Source organism: Nyctibius grandis, chromosome 10 (assembly GCF_013368605.1).
Source record: "Nyctibius grandis isolate bNycGra1 chromosome 10, bNycGra1.pri, whole genome shotgun sequence".
NCBI lineage: Eukaryota > Metazoa > Chordata > Aves > Nyctibiiformes > Nyctibiidae > Nyctibius > Nyctibius grandis.
Window position 1 is genome coordinate 6,072,702 of NC_090667.1, and position 21,564 is coordinate 6,094,265.

Genomic DNA, 21,564 nt, shown 5'->3' on the forward strand with positions numbered 1-21,564 from the left:
GGGTCTGCCGCAGTAAGCTTGAGCCTGGTCACCTTCTGCCCCTGCCCTGCCCTCAGCATTGTGCTGCCTTTTCACGCAGACTGCTGCCATGTGCCTGTCTCAAACACAGTGACTGTTGTCAGATGTTCCATCATCTCAGTTGAAATTACTCCCCCATTATCTCCATGAGTAGGGACTACTTCATTTTTCCCAGTTACAGACAGGCCAGTCAGCAAAGTGCTTTAAAACCTTACTTTTAATAAGTTTTTTGCATTACACAAGATTCAGTGGTTTTGAGAACTGGTAATGAGAGGTGTGTCTGAGGAACTGGAGCAGAGTTGCAGGGTGTGAGAGGATGGGCCAGTGCATCACCCTGCTCTGATCTGTTCCCCTCTGAGAACAGTCCTTAAAGCCCTGGAAGACACTTGTTTTGTTAAACATCATCTTTTATTCTTTATAATGCTGACAGATAGAAATACATAGATTCTTATTTAGTAAGGAAGAATGAATCACTTGGTGTTAGCATAAAACTGGGTTTAATAGAATTGGAAGGGGGCCACAATGTGAGTGCTCACAGTATGACAGAGGCCACCTGCCATACCATGGTATGTAGTTTGCCTGAGCCCTGTCAGTACTTGTTCCTGGAATACTGATCCTTTACCCATCGAGTCAGGTGAAGCTAAGAAGGTTCATTAGCTGCTTCTGATGATAGCTACACAGGACCAGGGGGCTGTGGCATTAGTAACCCTGCACAAGAACTAGATGAGAAATAACTTTAAGGGCATTAGGCCCTAGCTTATGAAAAAAAATTACCTCAGCAGTACTATTAAAATATACTCAGAAAAATATGTACAAGAGCATATCTGTAATCATGACAAAGGCAGTGATTGCTACTTGTTTAATAATTCAGAGATTGTCTAGGATGTGTTATGTTGGTCGTGTCCAGATCTGTTTAAGCTGCCATTCTTTCCTGGATTGGGGTTGTGTTCAGTGCTCACATGGAAGAGCACCAGTTACTTCTGTATTGTACCTGAGAAATAACCGCCCCTCTCTCCTGTTACTGGGGCACAAGGTCACATAACCCTGGGGTTGGCTCCTTGGCTCGCTTCACCCAAACAACCCCGGCAGAAGCATCAGCTGCAGAGAGGTAGATTGCATGAGGAAAGGTAGAGGTTAATGCGTATTTAATGCTAAGTAGAGGCTTTACCTATATCTGTCTGCATCGTCCAGGGATGATGGGAAGAGAGCAGGACCACCAAGAAAGGGCTGCTGCCAGCTTCAGGACTTGAATGTTAAGATGTGCTCATAAAACACAAGGGTTCAGTCCTGTGAGTGACTTTTGGAAATGTCCTACTTGACTGCAACTTGTATTTAACAAAAAAAACCAACAACCCAACAAAAAATCAAACACACCCCAGCCTCTTCCAGGGAGCAGGGAGGCAGGTGACAGGGACTTCTCTGTACCTTACAGAGATGGAGCATCTTATCATCCTAACTACTCAATGCTACACTTGAGATAAGACCTTAGGGACCCCATGATGAGTCTTGGTTTTGAGTCACTCCAGCCCTATCCTTTCAGTGAGGGAGTTGGTAACACTCAGACTTCAGAGAGCACAGAGGAGGGCCAAAGCAGAAGGCATCTGTGTCCTAGTGCAGAGCAGAACCACGCGCTCTGCAGAGCCAGGAGGACAGGGATCCACCCCAGGGCAGTGGTACCAGCTAACAGAACTGATAGTTGTTGCTCTTGAGAAGGGGCTGGCCACTCTCCTCTTGCTCGCAGGACTCCTCACAGCAGCCAGAGGTATCGCAGCCGCTGTCCTCCTCAGCAGTGGAGGGGAGGTTGGTGTAGTCCTTCAAAGGAAAAACCACCCCAAGTGTGTTTCAGTCCCTTTGATAGTGTACAACACCTGCTTCTGCACAGATGACCGGCTGGGGATGCTGACTCAACAGAACCCTTCGCTGTGCCCGCAGGGCAGGGCTAGCTGGCAGGACAGGCTTGCCTGTGCTTTCGTGGAGCTGCAGGACAGCTAGTCACAAGGCAGCACACCTTTTGTCCAGCTGCACACCAAATCCAGGGGAATGGGGCAGGGCTGCTGCACGGGCAGTTGTATTGCTACCCCCACTGCTGCCCAGAGAGGTGCTTTGAAGCAGCTGTATTTCTGTGTCCAGCCTCCTTTGGTCATGGTGGGGAGTGACTTTAACCCTTCAGCATGGGGAAAGCTGGATGCTTCTCTGCACTTTCCACCAACATGAAACTGCTCCCATCAGTTAAAGGTAACACCAGGAAAGTTGTCCAGGAGCTATGTTCATATAGGGGGAAAGTACATCGCCCTTCCCCTCTCCAAAGGTCCTCACCTGCTCCTTATGCACCTCCAGTTCTTTCTGAATGAAGCAGCCAATCTGGTCGAAGGTGGGTCTCCGTGTGGGCTCCAGGCTCCAGCATGCCTGCATGATGCTGTACCTGCAGAGCCAAACAGGGACAGGGCAGTTGCACTGTGCTGCTGGAAAGCTGCCGGAGGGTCTGCACCCTCAGGCTCTTCCCTGCAGCCCTTTGTATTTCAGGCACACAGGACTGAGCAGTCCCTTATCTTCCTGTCTATAAAACCCGTGGTCAGTGCACGTGCAGTGCTCCAGGGAAAGGTGAGCACAGAAGTGGACAGAGCAAACTAATCTATCAACAAGGAGTTTTATGCTTCCAGTACTTTTTTCTTTAAGCTTAAACTCATTCTCCTCCTATAACCTATTCAGGCTTGTCTTCTCCTGCTCCTAGAGTGAAAAGGAGCTCACTGAAAAAAAAAAAAGAGAAATGTTCAGGAATGTAAACATATAACATCTTTCTGTCCCTAAACAGGGGAAATAGTAGATAGAGCATCATAACTGACTGCCCCAGGTCTTGCTTTCCTACAGGAGCAAGGAGCAGGCTGGCAGGATCCAGCCTGAACCTCAAGGGCAGACACACCTGGGAGGAGCAGGCCGACCTGTGACCAAGGTCCCCATGCCATGTCCCTGCCAGCCCCCCCATGCCACGGCTCCAGCCACCCTGTCACCCGTTGGTGCATCTCAGCGCATCCACTCACATTTCCAAGGGGGCGAAGTCGGGCCTGGCCATCTGGTATCCCTGCTTCACCATGCTGTAGAACTTGCTGTTCACCACCATGCCAGGGTATGGACTTTTACCTGTGACAGTGACAGGAGCAGAGGTGGCTCTCAGATCAGAGGCTTTCACACTCCAGCCTTATGGGGTGGGAAGAGGCAGCCTGGAGCAGCGCCTGAGACAGTGCTACTCCTTCTCAGGGAGTTCTGAGTTAGAGCAAATCATCCAGGATCCACTGTTTTTAATGGTCCCTCTAGAAGCATAACACAGTGGTTTATAGCCCTGATAAAACCTAGATTTTTGTCAACCTTCCTCCTTTCTTGGAAACTTTTCTGCAGAGACATTAGGGCAGTGGTAAGCCATGGAAAACAAAAAGAGCTTTACAAGCTCGCTTCTTTCTTACCAAGGGAGAAGATCTCCCAGAGAAGGATGCCATAAGACCACACATCGCTCTGCACTGTGTAAATGCAGTCAAAGATGCTCTCTGGGGCCATCCATTTCACGGGCAGTCGGGCCTGGAAGAGCAAAGAGTCCTGCAGACCGGGACAAGCTGGCAGCTTATGCTACACTCTGTCCTTCGTGCTCCAGCCGCACCCTGCCCTTGTACCTTCTCTTGTCCCCATTTTAATTACTTACGTTGCCTTTTACAACATAGTTCGAGTCATTCATGATATCACGGGCCAGGCCGAAGTCACAAATCTTGGCCACCCGTCCATCCGAGACGAGCACGTTCCTGGCTGCTAAGTCACGGTGGATGCACTGGGGAGAAGAGAGCGCAAATGAGACCCAGCCAACCTCCCCCAGCAGCCCCAGCTCATTCCCTACAGCCCAGGCCTGCCACGCAAACCACCCTTACAGGGGCAAGGGGAACACGTACTGCTTGAAAAGCCCCTGTAAGAAGCACTGTGTCGTGTACAAGGAGTATGGGCTCTCTTTCAACCACTTCATTTGCAGTGCTAAGACGCTGTGACATTTCATGCCATGTCCTTTAATCACTCATGGGGCCATCATCTTCCCCATGGGAGGAGAGGCTCAGAGCCAGGGGCTGTTGACACAGTGCCCTCATCTCTGAAACAATCATACGATTACTCTGATACATTACATGAGCCAGCTTTGGCAGAGAGCTCAACGGCCACTTTCAGTTCCTTGTCCCTGGGGCAGTGGGGAAGCTGCCAATGTGAAAAAACTTTGTGTCAAAGTTCCTGACCTCATGTAAAAGCTGGGAAGAAAATGTTGAGACTAACAGATGCACAGCCCTGGGTTCCCCCCTGTAGTGCTGCCCTGCCGTGATGGCCTGCCCGGAGCCCGTGGGAAACAAAGGCTCTGAAGGGAACAGAAGCCACCAGCATGTCCAAACCCAGCAAATGGAGAAGAGAGGCCCATTTCCAGCAGAAGCTTGCTTGAGCTTGGCCACCCCATCCAAAAACACCCCGAGCCTCCTGCAGCCAGGATGGCTGGTGCCTGCTGGCTGGACTGGCATTTCCCAGTTCGGGTGCTGGGGCCAGCTGTCCTCTTGGCACTCACGTTCTTTGATGCAAGAAATGCCATGCCCTGGGCCACCTGGCTGGAGAACTGTAGCAGGTCAGAGAGATTGAGGGGACGGAGATCCTCCCTGCTTTCACCTTCATCCTCTGAGCTTTTCCCTGAAATTCAAAGCAAAGTTTTAGAGTTGCTGCAAACCTGACGAATAATGCAGCTGTGCTGTACCCTGGTTCCCTGGGGCTAAGCCAGACAGGATCACCAGAATAAAGAAACCATAAAAACACAGAAATGAGCCTTTAACTCACCCCTGGCTTGCGCAGAATCTGATGACGCTGAAGATGATGATGACAACACAGGCCTCATTTCAACATACGTTTCCAAACCTTGGCTCGAAAAGCCACTGTCACTGAGTCAGAAGCAGCAGAGATGGAGACAGGCTGTTAGCAACCCTCCAGCAGTACCTTCTGCCCTTCTCCACATCCACCAAGGGAAGAGACCACATCCCTGCCTGCAGGAAGTGGCTTAGCTAGAGGCTTAAGGGTAAAGGGAAAGTCAACGTTGAGGCTGGTTCAGAAAGGGGACCTAGGTGCCCTGTGGTGTGAGGCTCCAAGTGCTGCTCTCCTTTTGTCAAGGGACTGCCCTTGGCTCATGAGGAGCACTCAGCCTCTTGTCCTACAAAACCCATGTGCCCAACAGTGCAGGAACCCAAAAAAATCCGATTCCAGATTGTGGGAGGGCAGACTGGACTGAAACCAGCATTTATTGTGGGATGTTCAATGACTGCTGTCAAAGACACTGAAAATCTTGGAACTGTAACCAAGTCTAAACACACACGACCCCAGTGGCTTTTACATCCTGGTGTTCTGCAAGTCCCCAGGCCTTTGGCCTTAGTCTCTCCCCAGCACAGCCCTCTGCACGCTTCTCCCAGCAAGTGCCCAGGCCCTGCATTGCTCAGCCCTGGGGCCATCTGGACTCTGCTTTTACCTGCGGATGTATTTCTTCTCTAGGTCAACGTTCTTGTAATCAGCAGTGCTGTCTAAAGAGGTGTCCAGGGCAGAATCCTGGATAATTATGGATTCAGCCTTCTTCCTCAGGAAATTCAGCAGATCTCCATAACGACAGTACTCGGTGATGACGAGGATTGGGCCTGGGAGAGAGGCAGAAAGGGTTCCTTAAGAAGTGATGCTACTGTGACCTGTCCTGAGGATTGCTTTCCCTGGGAGGGGCAGCAGAACCTGTACTGCACATAAGCAGTCTGGAAACGGCCAGCCCATAGGCCCTTGCAAAGTTATAGGTTCAAAAAAAGACTGCCAAGCTCATCAGCTCTCTCTGTTGTGAGACTGAGGAGAGGCAACAGCCTCATAGGAGCAGCTGTGGGAGGGGTCCATGGAGGAAGCAGGGCTGTGGGATCCTACCTCCATAGGTACATGCTCCCAGCAGATTAACAATGTTCTCGTGGTGTCCCAAGTGACTCATGATCTTCAGCTCAGACATGAGTGCCTCTTGCTCATCTGTGTCTGCTGATGCTGCAAGACAAGAGGAGAAAGGCTGTGTGAAGGAGTGAGGGAGGGACAAGGAAGAGATATTAAGGGGGAAGACAGAAAAAGGTGCAGACAGAGAGATGGAACAAAAGGAGGAGACACTCAGGAAGCTGTCCTCTGTCTGTGCCTCTGGCCATGCGTGTCCACAAAAATGACAGCAGCATGATTCCAGCACCCAGTACTTGCCACAGAAACATCTAAAAAGCAGATGTTGCAGCCTGGGAGCACCAACACATGTGGTGAACACACACTATATCCTTCCCAAAGGAACTTGGGGGATTTCAGCCTTTGTAAGTTGCTCTGGGCTTACACTTTAGCATCTTCACCGCCACTTTAAGGACCGAATCTTCTTTGCCCAGCCCAAAAGCAGTGGCTTCTACCACTTTTCCAAAGGCTCCTGCTCCAAGAGTTTTTCCTGCAGAGGGGAAAAAAAAAGGTGCTTATATGATGCTTTATGGAAAGAGATTGAGCAGTTGTCCTGCGCACAGCCTTGAGGAGGATGTTTGGTGGGTGAGGATGCCTGCTAAGTCCGGACAAGATGACACATCCCTTAGTCAGGAGCTGGTTAACATCTGAGGGGAACTCTGCTGTGAGCAAAGACAGGATGAAAGAGGCCATGTCCAAACATGGGCTCACCAGCTCTATGCATTAGGAGTGATCTCAGATGCAAGAGGAGGGACATGATCCTTTCAACCTTCCTCAGAGCAGTGGAGGGCTGGAGGGAGGTTGTACCCTAGCATTTGCCACCCTGCGTGGAAGAGGGTGGCAAGGCCTGGTTAAGGATGTTGCTGTAATGTCTGGATGCAGCTTTGGATCTTGCCCAGCTGCTTTGGCTCTGTCCATTGGAGCATTTCAGCTCTCTGGTGAGCTGCATGCCACCAGGCAAGCTGCAAGGAAGGTTTCTTACCAAACTGGAGGTTATTCCTGGGAAACTCCCATTTTTCATTGTATGGCAGCTGAGTGGGGTCGATAAAGATGTAGTTATTCCCTTCACAGGCCTCAATGATCTTCCACCGCACCTGGTACTTGGGTTTCTGTAAGGAAGAGAATCCAGTTATTTGATGTCTCTCAAGTCCTGAGGGTTCCCCAGTCCCAGCATGCACTCTAGCCCTCACCCTGCAGGCATAGAGGGATGACTTAGGTTTCAGCCCATCAAATATTTCTTGCTTTGAACCTGGACTGAGAGAGGCTTTGTCTGGACAGCCTGGTCCCTTTGCTGTTAAAGTCCTTCCAAGTCATCACCCATGACTCAGTGAGTCTCTCTTGCCTCTTTCACTTAAAGTAGCCCATTGCCCTCACTTGGGATGGCAGAGCCAGCATGTCCCACCAGACCAGTGGCTGACAGTGCCCAGCTGATGCTAGAGGGAGATGTCCCCACTGTGTTCTCCTTCCTTGGTACCCTGCGTTGCTGAGCACAGCAGAGCAGTGAAGCTGGCCCAGGGGAAACAAAGAAATGGAGAAAGAGAATTAAGAATTTCTTCTCTTTTCCATGAATCTCATGGCAGAAGTAACCAGGCAAAGCAGAGAGAAGCAGTGCTGGAGCCTGTGGGCAGAGGCAGTTGCCAGCTTGTGCTGGGTGTTGTCATTCATGTTGAGAGGGCTACGGAGCCAGGCTGGAGGCACAAATACAGAGAAAGGCAGTGAAATAGCTTGGCATGAGAGTCCTGTGTGCGGCCTTTGCTCCTGTACAAGGAGACAGGCAAGGACCTGCACCCCAGTGTGGCAAAGGTGGTCTCAGGTCCATCAAGGCAGACACACGGAAGCGTGGATGGAATGACCATGGCTGCGATGAATCACCTCATGTCCCAGCTACTGGGAGGTGTGTGCTGAAATGCTTCCCCTCGCCACATCTCCTGGGTAGTTGCAGAGAAGGGTGCAGCATGTGGGTAGATGCTCAAAGCTAGGTTAGCACAGGCATGAGGGACAAAAACTGAGGCAAACAGATCTGCAGTTTTGATGCAAAGTGTCTGTTTTCTCTACTACATTGCTTCTATTTCCTTTGCCTGAGAGTTGAACACCCATGCCCATGCAGGCTGTCCAAAAAGGCACATATGGGATCCTCCAAGAAACACAGTTTCTGGTGGAGGTCCCTCCTAAAGAATGCCACACACACTTGGTGTATTTGCTGTTGCCTGCTTTCTGCTCCACAATTCACCTAGCACTGCAGCAATCAGCCATGGCTTCAGAAGCCCACAGCCAAGATAAATAAGATTTATAAACACATCCTACTTCTCTTGGGCTTGCAAGGCCTTCCTAAAAGCTATTTCTTCAGAGCTGTGCTTACGCATCGATCCACCTCCCTCTGAACTATTGGCCAAAGACAGCTCTGCCTGCAAAGCTGTAGGTGCTTGTTTGGGAGAGGGCTCTGCTGGATCTTCTGACAACCAGCACCAGAACTCTGCTGCAAAATTTGCAACCTTGATGGGCTTTCAAAGGAAAAGTGCCAAAGGGAGAGCTGAAAAACAGGAGATTTTCACCCACTGACGAAGCAGAGGTGGCTGTTGATTGGTACAGTTTATGGAAACAACCGAGAAGGAATCCAAGTGCTGAAAATGAGTCTTGCAGAGAAAATGAGGCAAGCTCTTGTATAAAAATAGTGACCAAGTCTTCCTGGAAACAAATGCCTTTAACATCATCCTGTTTCCCCATAAAGACAGATTTTATAAAGCAGGGAGGAGAATATAAAGTAGATACAACTTGCAAATCACTTTTTTTTTTCTCCTTAGTTCAGTCTGTTGATTCATGGTGATCAGAGCAAAACCAGCTGCAACTGACAGCACAGAACAAGCACCTTTGGCACCGAGGATTATCTGCATTGACTTCTGGGCTACAAGACTGAGTGACCAGGCTGGGAGAGGTGGTAACACACTGGGTTTGGTGCATCAGCCTTGCCCTGCAGCAGAAAACTCCTGGGGGAAGTTGGGAGGCAGTGGAGATGAGGGAGGTAGCTTGCCTGGTACCTCCAAGCTGTGTGCTCCCCCCCTGTGGCTGCCAGCAGGGGCAATGTGGTCTCTGAGGCTGGGCAGGCCCTGCAGCCCTTGCTACACAGCAAGGAATCTGACCTGGTTGTACTTGTAGAGGAGGAAGAGGAGTAGGAGTAGCAGCAGGACCGATGTGCCTATGCAGGTGGAGAGAATGGGGCTGAAGAGCGTGTTTGGGGGTGCCATGACATTTCCTGGAGGAGCAAAAAAAGGGTAATGAGTAAAACACTCCTGGTTCAATCCCATCTTTGGGAGCATTTTCCCAGCTGCTCACTTAGGCTTCCCCCATATGCAACGCAACCAAGTGCTGGCCTCCGAGACACCCAAAAGAGCTACTGGGAACTGAGGGAAGTTCTTGATGCCAAACTCAAGACTGCGGTGGTTCTCCCCATGCACCCCAATCTCCACACAAAGAGCACCAGGTGCAGGTGAGACTGACGGGGGACCAAGATCTGTGCAGCAAGAACAGGCTCATGAAAAGATGCAACCCCTGGACTCCAGTGGGCTGAGCAACAGCTGGCTGTGCTGCACCCTGGAGCTACGTCCTGCAGTTATAAGGTGTTCATGGCAGGGCTCAGCCTTTGGCACCAGGCTGCGCCCAGCCAGCAATTCCCACATGGCTCTAGGACTGGCAAATCCCAAAGCCTCCCACGTCCTGTGGGGACAGAGGGCTTGTGGAATCTATTCCACCTCTCTTGTAAGACAGTAGGGATACACATGTAGGAAGATGGGCCCCCCAAAACCCCCGGATTCTCCCAGACTCCGCCAAGCTACCAGTTTGTATCTTACTGGTGATGGTGAGTGAGTGAAACATGTCAGAAGCGTTCCCCTCTCTGTTAATGGCCACACAGCAGAAGGTGAAATTGGCACCCAGCTCCTGGAAGGGGACAGCGCTCTCCACCTCCACCTCTCGGAAAGGCAACACATTCACCACCTGGGGACTGGAGTCGTTCAGTAGCAACCTATAGTCCTCGTTGTATCTGCAGGGGCACCAAACAGGAGAGAATGAGTGTTCCTCTGTAGCACAGTTGCTCGTAAGTGAATCGGTGCCTGTATCAGACAAGAGAGGAGACACTGGGAATTAGGGTTGCAGCTCTATGAGACATGTTACTCTCTGCCCAGTTAAAGACCTCTCCCTGAACATCAGAGCCCTGTAGAGACAGAGCCTTAACTGCTACAGCTGTGTTCTGGCAGCAGTTCCCTCCTTGGCAGGGCTGGTACTGAGATACAACAATCCTTGTCCAGGCAGCTGAGGTGCCTCCCATCACACTGCAGCTCAGTAAGCCTGTGCTCTGCAGAGCCTCAGACCTGTGGATGTCCCAGAAAGATGACCAGGTCCAGTCAGGACGTAGCTCTACAGCAATCTACACCAAGGCACTTCTCCAAAGGACCCACACATTCCTTGGAAAAGCATTGGGAGAACACGAATCACAACTGGCTGAAACTCTTCAAGCTCAGGACTTTAGGAATAATATCTGCCCCCTCTCCTCAGAGAGTCCCTGAGAACCTCTTTTTTTTCTTGGCAGGGCCACATCACCGTTGCTGTTACTGACCAGGCTCTGCTATGTTGCCTGTAAGCAAGCCCACGTGGTGCTGCTCAAACACCAGCACAGCAAGGGCACACCTTGGAGGTGCTCGGTCCCCTGGGCATTTCTTACCTGTCGGAGTGAATGGGGCAGTGGTACCACTCAATGCGTGGGGCAGGGTAGCCAATGGCCATGCATTGAAGGATGGAGTCATTGATTGGTACCTTGATTTTGCAGACCCTTGGAGGAGCTGTTGGGGAAGGCAGATAAACAGTGAGTGCTATGAGCACAGGAAGGGCACATTCCATGTACTCTGATTTACCTTCCATATGTGCAACAGTGAAACACCAGGAACCCCTGTGCTACCCATAGGTGTGGGCAGGGTCCCAAACGCAGTCTGGCTGAGTGTCCTCTTGGCACTAGGCTGGAAGCACTCTGGTACCCCACCCTACCTGCTGCCAGCTGGGCAGCAGCCCCAGGGCAAGCAGGGTGAAAGAATGAGCAATGCCAGGCACTTACATTTCACAGAGATACTGAAGGTAACTGATGCATTGGTCTCATTGTTGAAGGCATAAAATGTATAGAGACCTCCCTCTCCTTCCTGCAGGCGGTTCAGGAAGAGCGTGTTGTTATACCTGCTCACACAGAGAGAGTAAACACCATGAAGAAAGCTGTGCTGAGGATACTCAAGCACTCACTCAGTCTTTGCTCAGCGATATGCTGCTGCTTGCTGTGCCCTGGAGTGGGTGAACACTACCTAGCACTAATCCCAGCCCACGAGGGGAATCTGCTACTTGCTTCTTCAAGGGAAGCAGCGAGGCTCTGACCTTCCTTAGAGGAAAGGCCTTTTGCCACCAAGAGCACAGCACATCTGAAAGGTGGGTGAATGCTCAGAAAGGGGAGATTAACATCTAAGTCATTGCCTTTGAAGGACTAGAGGATGCTGGTCCTCCTGCCTTTGACAGGAGGAGTTATTCCTCCCATTTCTTAGCCCATGAAGTCATGGTCCCTAGTGCCCACTCCCCTGTCCCCAGCCCATTTTTCAGATCCCAGAGCAAAAAGAGTTTGCCCTAAAGCCATCATGCTTGCCAAGTGGCACAGTTCCTCTTGTGGGTTATTTTGGTTTTCTAAGAAAATGAAAGGGGAATTGCTAAAGCTCCCCACACCAAATGGAATGACTCAGTCTCCTTTTGGCCTCAGTTGGCTGTAGGCTTTGGAAGAGCAGGACTGTGCCCTTCATTAGGTCTTATCCACCTAACAATGTTTCTGGCTTCTCTTGACATGGGGCATGCAGTGCTGCTCAGTACATGCACTCTCCAGATCACAGAGAAAGGGCAGGACTAGCAAGCAGCGAGGAAATTCAGTTTTTTGTACTGTTCATCCACCCCTGCATTTCTTCCTGCAAGGAGAGTGCAAACTTGGACAACCAAACCACAAACCCAATAGTGACTTCCACAAGGTTTTCTAAAGAGAAGGCTGCCAGGTTAGAGGTGGTATCCTCCTTGACCTGCTCAGACCTGCTCACTGTGGTTTGCTAATAATACTGGAAAGGGAAGATAAAAAGGCAGAACAGTTCCTTTCTTTTAAAACTAGAGAGTAGCATGGGGTCTACCTGTCTCACAAGGAAAACTTTGTTGGAAACACACCATGGCCAGTGTAGAAAAGAGAGCACATACCAGTTGTTTCCAGAGATCATTTGGCCCTTGAATGTGGTACTCCCAGAGTCCTTGAAGGGGTTCATGTGCTCCCAGCCCCAGCGGAGAAGTTTTGGGTAAGCTTCAATGTGGACCTGCAGCTTCAGACTCTCTCCCAAAGCAACCTCCTGGCTGATGGCTTGCACTGGGGTCAGGAACACATAACCTCTCTCTGCAGGTTAGAGGAGAGCATGACCATGAGCAGGCATGTCCAGAGACCTGAAACAAGCTTATACCAGCTTCATAAACAGACCATTATTGGAAAGGGCAGCCTCAGCTGGGAGACTGCAGGAGGGAATGAGGCATTACACGGATTGTGTTGCCAAAGGAATACTTTTAAGTTGCTCCTTTGTCATGGCAGCTCGGATCACACTGCCTGAGGAGAGCCAGCAAATTTTAGTGAACTCTCATGGGAAGGACGTTTTACGTGCTGTATCCTAATAAGTGATGAGGCTAAAACTGTATGTCCTGATTGTCCATAGAAGACAGGGCCCTTAGCTAAACTCCTGGCTTCTCACTTAGAAACAACCGAGACCAAGCCCTCTTTCTGAGCTGTGGTATGCAGTGGCTTTGGGTCATCAGCAAACCCCAGCCTATGAGCTGCGAGGATGAATTTTCCGTATTGAGATACAAACAACTGTATAATAGACCTAAATCCTCTTACGTGGATATGTTGCTGGAAGAGACAAAGATCCATACTCTGCTCACATGGCTTGCCCTTCCTTCTAGCCAGCCTTTCCTGCTCTTCAGCATAACCCTGCCCCATTCTTTTTTTTTTTTGTTTTAAAGCTGTTTATAAGCAGACAGAAACTGAACAGAGCTTTCCAATTTTTCATCCAGAATCCAAAAAGATGTCCTCCTGCCCCTCAAGATGTGAAGGGAACACCAATTCCTTTCCTAGCAGCTCCAAAGTTCTCACGTGAGCCTTCAGGCACAAGCAAGAATGATGTTTCCAACAACAAAACTAGGAACAAGATGGAGGCAGAAGCAGCAAATACTCAAGGCTAAGCATGATTCAGCCCACACCTTCCTGGTCTTTTGGGGAAGTACTCACCTACTACCTGAAGCATTGTCGAGGCATTCCTGAATCCTGCTGAATTGTTAGCTATGCAAGTGTATTTCCCACTATCTTCCATGGTCACCTCTGGAACGGACAGGGTGTCGCTGATGAAGTAGTTCTCATTTTCAAAGCTAGGCTTTTTAGTTCTCCTGACCTGTCAGGCAGGGAGGGAACATCAGGCACTTTATTGGAAGGGCAGAGGATGGAACTGAATTATATTTATGACAAACATACCCAGCCCCTCCTGTTCTGGGCTACTGAGCTTTGTTATAGAGCCCCTGTGACTGAAAGCCATCTGTGTGGAGACCAAGCAGCACATTAAACCCTACTCAGGGCAGATATTCCACAGCAGTTAGGGTCACAGCTATTGTCAGCCTTCTGACTGCAAGTTGTCCTTACATCATGTGATCCAAACATCTTGTATGTTATTTTAACTCCTTAATAAAGACATCAGATACAATAAGGACTTCTAGCAAACCTTACCTAACCATCTAGCAGTTAAAAGTCAGCACAACAGGGACTTTGAAATGCATTCCCTTTCTTCACCCATATCTTTTCCCTGGGGAACTGTGTCCCCCTGAACATGCTTGCTGCTTTGCAAGCCCTGGCAGGGCTGGGTGGAGGAATGTTGCCTTAGTAGGTACTGTGGCTCCTGCTCAATGAACTCAGCTGAAACAACACACTTTCCTTCTCTCTTGCAGCAAGATCCTGACAATGGGCAGCTGTTTCTTAACCCCCTGTTATCCCAAGGAAAGGATGGCCATATTCCAATTTCTACAGCTTGTTTGAATAGCTGCTTTGGTCGAGCAGTTCAAGGCTTTGCTGCAGGTGACTTGGGTCTGGGCAGCTCTTACCACCCTATGTCTCCCAGTTCCCAGGAAAAACCTATACCCCCCCTTGAAGCCACACAACTTACGTTCTTTGCTGCTGTCACCCATCTGATGTCATACTTGTGGGAAGGAGCGATTACTCTGCAAGTGACTTTGAAAGGTTCACCCACAATTCGCACATGGTCTATAGGGTCCATCATCACTGATACAGGCTTCTCCAGTGCTACACAAAGGCAAGCAGGTAAAGATTCAGCATCAGCTGGCCCAGTGACGCTATGTGCTTTGGAGACTTCCAAGGGCCTGGCTACCTTCTCCTTTCCAGCCCCTTCAGTTTCTTTACCCCCAGCCTTCTCCTTCCCTAGGGATCATCACTCCTTTTTGTGCACCTGTCTAAGGGAAGCAGTACAGGTCAAGGAAAGCACAGCAGTCAGCACTGTGGGTTGAAAGGGAAGGGGAACCTTCTGCCATGGTTACATCCTGAGGACTTGCAGAACATCAGGGAAATAGGTTGACTTTTTCATCTGTCCTGTGACAGTGCCTGCAAAGATTTGAACACTACTGAACCCATGGAGACCCGCCTGAAGGAGCCAATTTGCCAGAACCTGATGGAATTTTGCCTCCATTAAATACCCTGTAAAGTTTGCAGGTTCAGAAGGTCTTTCCTACCACTGGCAAGGATCTTTTCCTTAACTATCTACTGTGGCCGGCTTAGCTATTGCTGTCTCCCTGAGGACAGCAGCAACCCCAATCCTTTACCTTCTTCCACAATCAGTCTTATTCTTGACGACTTCTCTATTTTTCCATTTATCACTGCTTGGCATCGGTAAAAGCCCTTCTGCTTGCTTTGCACATTGTACAGCGTTATTCCTTTCTCAGTACTGAAAGAATAGTTGGTCCCGGGTGAGAGAGGAGAGGAGTCATCCATTATCAGTGTCACGCTGGATCCGTACTCAGGGGCCGTGATGAGACAGGGGAGCTCAGCATTACCACCTTTGGTCACGAAGATCCGGAAAGTCGGGGTGTACCACACATTATTGGGATCTGCAGAGGAGACAAGGTAGGCCAGAGATCAGAAAACACATTGAAGCTGAGAAACACATTTCCAGCAAAGGCAAGTCTGCAGCATTGCTGCCCAGTGGGAGTTCGATGCTGGGGCAGCCCTGCTCAACGCCTGCCTGACTCAGCCTCCAAAAACTCACACGACAAGCCCAATTCCAGCTAAGGCATTTGAGGAGAGCACAGCAATCAATCAACTCACAAATGTACACAGGCAAGAGAGACTGAGAAGTATGCTTAACTCTGATTAAACTTTTCACCATGGTGTTAGTTTTATTTGTCAGACCTCCAACTTCCCTGTCCAGGACAGTATCTCTGGTACAAAGGAAGGGGTGAACTGAAGTGGTGGAGCTACCACAGCATAACTTCTGGGGTAAAATAATATTTGGGTTTCAGGTCACATTATAAGGATGTGATTCATGTGGCTTTCCCTTATCTGGGGTACTGGCAATACAGTTCTCTCATTTTCAGATCTCACTGCTCATTACAACACCAAACAGACTTTCATCCCCTTTTTTTTTCAGGAAAGGAAGCCAAGGTAAATGGAGGGAGAGGTCCAGGCCATTCATAGATATGCATGAGAAGTAGATGCTCTGTGCTCTACCCCAGTGCTTCAGCCACTGGCCCCATTGTATGTGGGCTTACATGGTTGTGGGTGAGCCACTGCCCCAGCAGGAGCCTGCACTGCTCCCCCAAACATACACACAACCACAGCCATAGAGAGGACCTGTGACATGGCCTTGCTCCCTGAAAGAAGGCTGTTCTGCCAGCGTATATAGGAAAAGGGAAACACGGTTACCTCGCACAAACAGATGCACAGTTGCAATGCCCTTGTCGCTGCCGTTGACGTAAGCACATTTATAGGTGCCTGTATCCCTGTAAGTGGCCTTGGGAATACTGAGCGTGCTGCTGGTGTGGTTGCTGAATGTATCCTTTCGGCTTTTCCATTCAACTTCGGACTCTCCTGAGCAGTGCAAGATGACTGGATCACCCGTGTTGACAACCAGAGCAGGGAGGTCAGGGCTGATCACTGGGGATGCTGAGCCTACAAAGGAAAGAGAAGGAGTGAGGATGCAAAAATGATCCTTAAAGATGCTCTGTTGGAGTTCACGCTGCTCAGCATAGAGTAGCTCAGCATCAGGAAGAGGCTGGGCTTGGGATTCAGACTAGCTTTTTGGCTCACATCACTCCAGCCATTCTCCATCCCACCAAATCAATATGGCCTGATACTCCAAGGAATTGATTTCAGGGAATAGAGAAAACCCCACATGTGAACATTTAGAGCACTAGGACAGAAAAAACAATCATCTGGAGCTGATTAGGCCAGATGCTACCTCAGAAATGATTCCTGTTTGGTTTTGCCTCTTCTTGCTCAGTTTTCCTTTCGTGGCAGAGCTGGAGCTACTATATGAACTTGGCTAGCCCATAACACCATTTGGTGAAGGTTAAGCCAAGTCTAGTGGATGGGACTCTCTTTCTTGCGTTCGTGCTGTAATGAGCTAGGACAGACCTGGAAAGCTTCTGCAGAGCAGGAGTTCAGAGCCTGCCTTTTGGGAAAACTAGCTTTTTGGTTGCTGGGCAGTGGATTTTCAAGGACACCCATTTATGCCTTATCATAGAGTCACACGGTGCATTTTCCTCACAGATACCATCAAATCATTATGAAACAAGTCAGTATTATTATTCATACTTGGAGGTGCAAAACTGAGGCACAGAAAAGCTAAACAGCTCATGAAAGCTCATAGCTGCAGTGGTTGTACATACAGCACACCAGGCCAAAGAGATACTGGCATTGCAACCCAGCTGGATTTCTGATGCTATCTCCACTTTGAAGATGGCTTCTCTGCTGACTGAATAAAGGGGAACCAGGGTCCCAGTCCAGCCCTTAGTGTCAGAGGGAAATATTTTTTCCCTGTTTTGCCGCATCAGCGAGTTCTTTGAGTCACCACCTATATTTAGGGTGGGGGGGAAGTGAGAAATGAATCAGTGCCGCAGGGCTGGGGAAGCAGCAGTACTGCCACCCCCACGCCAGGCCTTCGGGGAGGACAGGAAACACATTGCAAAGGGCTATCTGTGCTTCGGGGGGCTCCGCACCCCTCTCAGGCCCCCATCCAGGGCTATTCTCCCACTTCTGCTTTCCCTCCCCGTTGTGAACCCATCCTCACATCTTAAAGGCACACACACCCAGGTTCAAATATTAAGTATAAAGGTAGCTGCCCTGTTTATCAATTCATTGCTCTTTGTAGAGGAGGTCACTGCAGGCAGTGCTCCTCTGGGGTGGTGGCAGCAGGCTCAAGGGCTGAATTTGGCCTTGTGATGCCTCAGACTCTGCAGCAGACTGCTCTGGACTCACAGGAGCTCTTTAGTTGAAAGATGTGAACATAAACCCCCTAAATCATCAGGAAATGGGAGAGGGCAAAGTACTCTATAGTGGCACCATTAGTCCAGCTGCACTTGCATTCCCTCGGGAGTAGTGGCCAGATGTTGCAGTGAGGAGAGGAGAGAAGGCTGCTTATGGCCATGGGTAGCAAAGAGTTTACAGCAAATCTGTTCCCAGGTGCTGCCTTGGACACTGTGCCTGTAACACAGCCAGCAGAAGCAGCACGTACCCATCCTCATCCACCCCTGCTCGTGGCTCATTTGGTGAGGAAGACTATGTCCGAGGTACAAGTGTGTGTCCCTGCACTACCAGCTGTGCTCAGGGCTGTAACACCAGAACTCCATCAGAGCTCAAAGGGCATCATTAAGCAGTCGTGGGCTGATGCCTCCCTCTGTGCAAGGAAGGGTCAAGAACACAAGGCTCAAGGCCCTGGAGAGCGTTGCTGGTGCGTGACAGACATGCAGTTGCCCAGGGGAAACCCAAACAAGGCCTGGATCAAACTCACCAGCCCTGTGGGAAGAAGCAGAGGACAGGGAGCTTTGGAGCATGGAATATTTGACATTTTGTGTCCCTGGGTTTTTTTTTTTTTAATTAGTGATGCTTTTATCTTTCTGTGGAAAGAGAAAAAGCCTCATTTATTCCCAGAGAAAAACATATCCCAGAATCCTTTGCAAAGCCACATTTTCCACATATCTGAGGTACAACATTCCTCCCTTTTTGCTAAGCTGTGTTTTCTAGCAGGGCTTGACACATTTTTGTCGCTTTTACTCTCTATCACTGGATGCTTTTCCCTCACCTACTCTCTGCTTTAGCTATACCCCCACATCCAAGGCTTCAGCACCACTTAACAGGGGAGCCAAGCTCTTTGGCTCAGAGCTGCATTCAAGCCGTCTCAGGGAAAGACCATGTTGTAACTGGTCCTTGGTTTGACCACAGCAGGAGGACAAGACAGACAAGAGTCATGTCACTGTGTCCTTGTTGTCATCAGCCTCCAGTTACTCCTGAGATGCTATGGCCAGAAAAGGCTCAGGGTAGGTGCTCTCCATAACAGTGAAGAAGCAGCCAGCAGCCTTCAGGCTGTCACTGGAGACTCCTGTCAATAGCACAACCACCACACAAGTGGAGTGAGAACAGACAGGGCAGAGTCATTAAATGCAGGATAATGCCAGGTGAAGGCCACCCAATCCTTTGTGTGTGCTGGGGTATGCGTCAGACCAGCAGATCTTTTTCCAGAATGGGGAAGCAGGGCTACTGGGGGAGGCTGTCTCCCTGCTGACCAGCGTGCAATCTTGCACGAAGCCCAGGGATGTCTCTGCTGCTCTCCTGCAGCTTCCGCAGCATTGCCAGTAACTTCTGGACAAAGGTTTTACCACACTTGGGTTGTGTAACCATGACCTCTAGTTACAGCTGCAGGCTCTGTCCCTGCCTCTCCCATGCCAGCCAAAACATTACTTTCCTCTGATGAGGGTTTGGAAATGGTGAGAAAGGAGAAGTGAAGGCTGGTAAGACAGAGAGGCTGGAGAACCTTACCACAGAAGCCAGTCATCAGGATCTTGACTTGGCCCTGGGGGATAACTAGGCTAAGATCTGTCCCTGGGAGGGACTCATACCAGGCCTGAGCTCCCCTTACTCCCTCCTCAACGATGTGAGGAAAAAGTTTGGTTTCTGAGGACACCTTCCCCAGAGTCACCTACAGTATCGGGGGGCAGGGGATGGGGAAAAGGGTGCATATCACATCTCTGCCTATGGCTTCTACCTCAGAAGTTTAGATTCATCCACAACAAGAAAACAAAAGAAACCCCAGGAAGACCTCTCAAGATGGCCAAGAACACAGATGTGAGCTGATCAGGTTTCAAATCGTGTCTCTGCTTGACCTGAAGCTGAGATCTGAGCCCCTGACACTCCCCCAGCAAGAGCCCAGATCACAATGGTCATACCACCTCGGCCCTGGGTACTCTCAGAGGAGGCACTTGCAATCCAAGAGGTAGGAGAATGAAGTCAGGCTCTGGCTCCAGCTTGAGGCCATTGCTTTGGACAACCTTGGCATACTGAAACTTTGTGCTGCAGATGGCCAACAGTGACAATACTCAGATAAATACGTGTTTAACACCCTGACATGGCAGACAGTGGATGTCGCAGCTAGTGATCTGCATTGCGCAGTGCCTCAAAGAAGCTTCAGAGAGATCCTGACAGATATTATGATCTCTTACAAATCTACATCAGACCTGATGTAATAGTCCCTATTATCTTAAAAAAGCCATAAGAAATTATAAACCCTGCAGCCTTCACAACTCATTTCCCACCACGGCAGACCCTGAAAAAGCCTGCTCAGCATGTCGAAGACGTGACTTGAAGTGAAACACCATGCAGTGCAACAGCAAGAAGGATGCAAATTTCCTAGGCTGAAAATATGAACACAGCAGTGGCTCAAGAGGGATACGCTGCCCCCCTGACACATGCTGAGTGCTTCCCCCTCTAGATTGCCCTCTTCCAGGGGGACATCCCACCGTAGTCTCATCATGTGGGGAGCAAGCTCAAAAGGATAATGAAGGAAAGTGTCACGCAAGATCTGAGAGGCTGCCAGCACTTAAGACACAAGATTAGTAATACTGGTTTCTGTGTGGTTGCAAACCTCAAAACAGGCTTAGTGACTCTTTCATGAGGTTGATTGGTTATCACCCCTTGGCTATCTCCGCAGCCTCAAAAACCAGGTGTATTCACCTCTCCCTCCTTGGCTGCCTGAGTTCTGTTTCCATCACAAGGTCTAACACCTGGCTCTACAGCCCTGTTGTGTATGCCAGCACCACCAGAAAACAGCAACCCTCAGACAACTCCAGCTGGGCACAAGGTCATTGGAAAGTGCTGATGCAGCCAACTTTCCCAACTCTTTCACCTGAAGGCCAAGCATCTCCAGCTCTTGCCCCATTTGGGCAAAGGGTTATTTCAGAGACCGCTCACCTCAATACACTTTCTGCTGAACCTCTCCTTCTTCCTAACCCCTGCCCAGACCCAAACAGCAGGAAGTTTCCCTTTCTTATCTCCCCACTGCTGAGTCTCTTCCTATGCTACATGTACCTTTCCATACCCCCTTATCCTGGCAGTGCTGCAGTCAGCCAAGAGCAAGCCCTCAGCACAGCTGGCTCCAAAGCCAACACAGACTAGCAACACACCCTCTTTCCACACCATCCTCCCTCTATAATGAGAGCCAGTTCTGGATGGTCTTCAGGAAGCTGCTACAGCCAAGCCTGCATTAATAGTCAAGCCGGCGTCTCTTCCCTGCTGTGCCATAGAGCAGATGTTCTCTTGCCTGCTCCCTGCCCATGCTGAGACTCTTTGAACCTGCCCACAGCAGACTCATGAAGCAGCCTCCAGAAGAAGGGACCATCCCAGCCTACAGCAGACATAACTGGGAGCCCAGCTTCACCCTCCACCACCAGGAGCCAAGTGCCCATTAGTCCAACATCAGCATTGCCCCGTCCCTAGCCTCACCGAGGCTGTCATTCCTCCTTGCCTGAGAGGGGATGGAGCACTCACACCCAGCACCCAGGAAACCCTCACCGCATCCCAAACCTGCCCTGGATTGGAGACGCTGTCAGGCTTTGAGGGGCCAGTGGACCTACCGTGCCAGACGCCAGCTGCGGTGAGCAGCAGGACGAGAGCAGGACCCATGTCCCCAGGGACCGTGGTGCCCCCAGCGTGGAGCAGGGACAGCTGAAGGATCCTCTCGAGCAGCAGGCGCCTCTCCTCGTGTGCACCCTCGGCAGGAGCTTCTCCTTTCTGAGTTGACCACAAGTTAAGAAATTCCCTTTTTTTTTTTTTTGTTTGTTTTTGAAATGCAGGGGGGCGGGGGGGAAGAAAGCGATGCTTTCAGATGCCACTGGTGACAAACTCCTTTGGCAGAGGTGGGGCCACACATGCACCCTCCTGCCACCCACCCTGCC

At 50.1% G+C, this 21,564-nt stretch overlaps 1 protein-coding gene across 1 annotated transcript; it reads right to left on the minus strand.

Moving 5' to 3' along the window:
- Positions 1 to 217: 217 nt before the first annotated feature.
- CSF1R (colony stimulating factor 1 receptor) lies at positions 218 to 21,354 on the minus strand. The gene is made up of 21 exons (XM_068408886.1): positions 21,244 to 21,354; positions 16,043 to 16,288; positions 14,944 to 15,228; positions 14,274 to 14,410; positions 13,352 to 13,511; positions 12,280 to 12,469; positions 11,123 to 11,238; positions 10,736 to 10,853; positions 9,867 to 10,057; positions 9,159 to 9,271; positions 7,004 to 7,130; positions 6,407 to 6,511; positions 5,971 to 6,081; positions 5,540 to 5,702; positions 4,861 to 4,961; positions 4,598 to 4,716; positions 3,710 to 3,832; positions 3,477 to 3,588; positions 3,057 to 3,156; positions 2,335 to 2,440; positions 218 to 1,830 (listed from the first exon to the last, which is right to left on the minus strand). Exons 1-21 carry the CDS (start codon positions 21,290 to 21,292, stop codon positions 1,699 to 1,701), a joined length of 2,904 nt encoding a protein of 967 aa, XP_068264987.1. The 5' UTR covers positions 21,293 to 21,354; the 3' UTR covers positions 218 to 1,698.
- Positions 21,355 to 21,564: the final 210 nt, after the last annotated feature.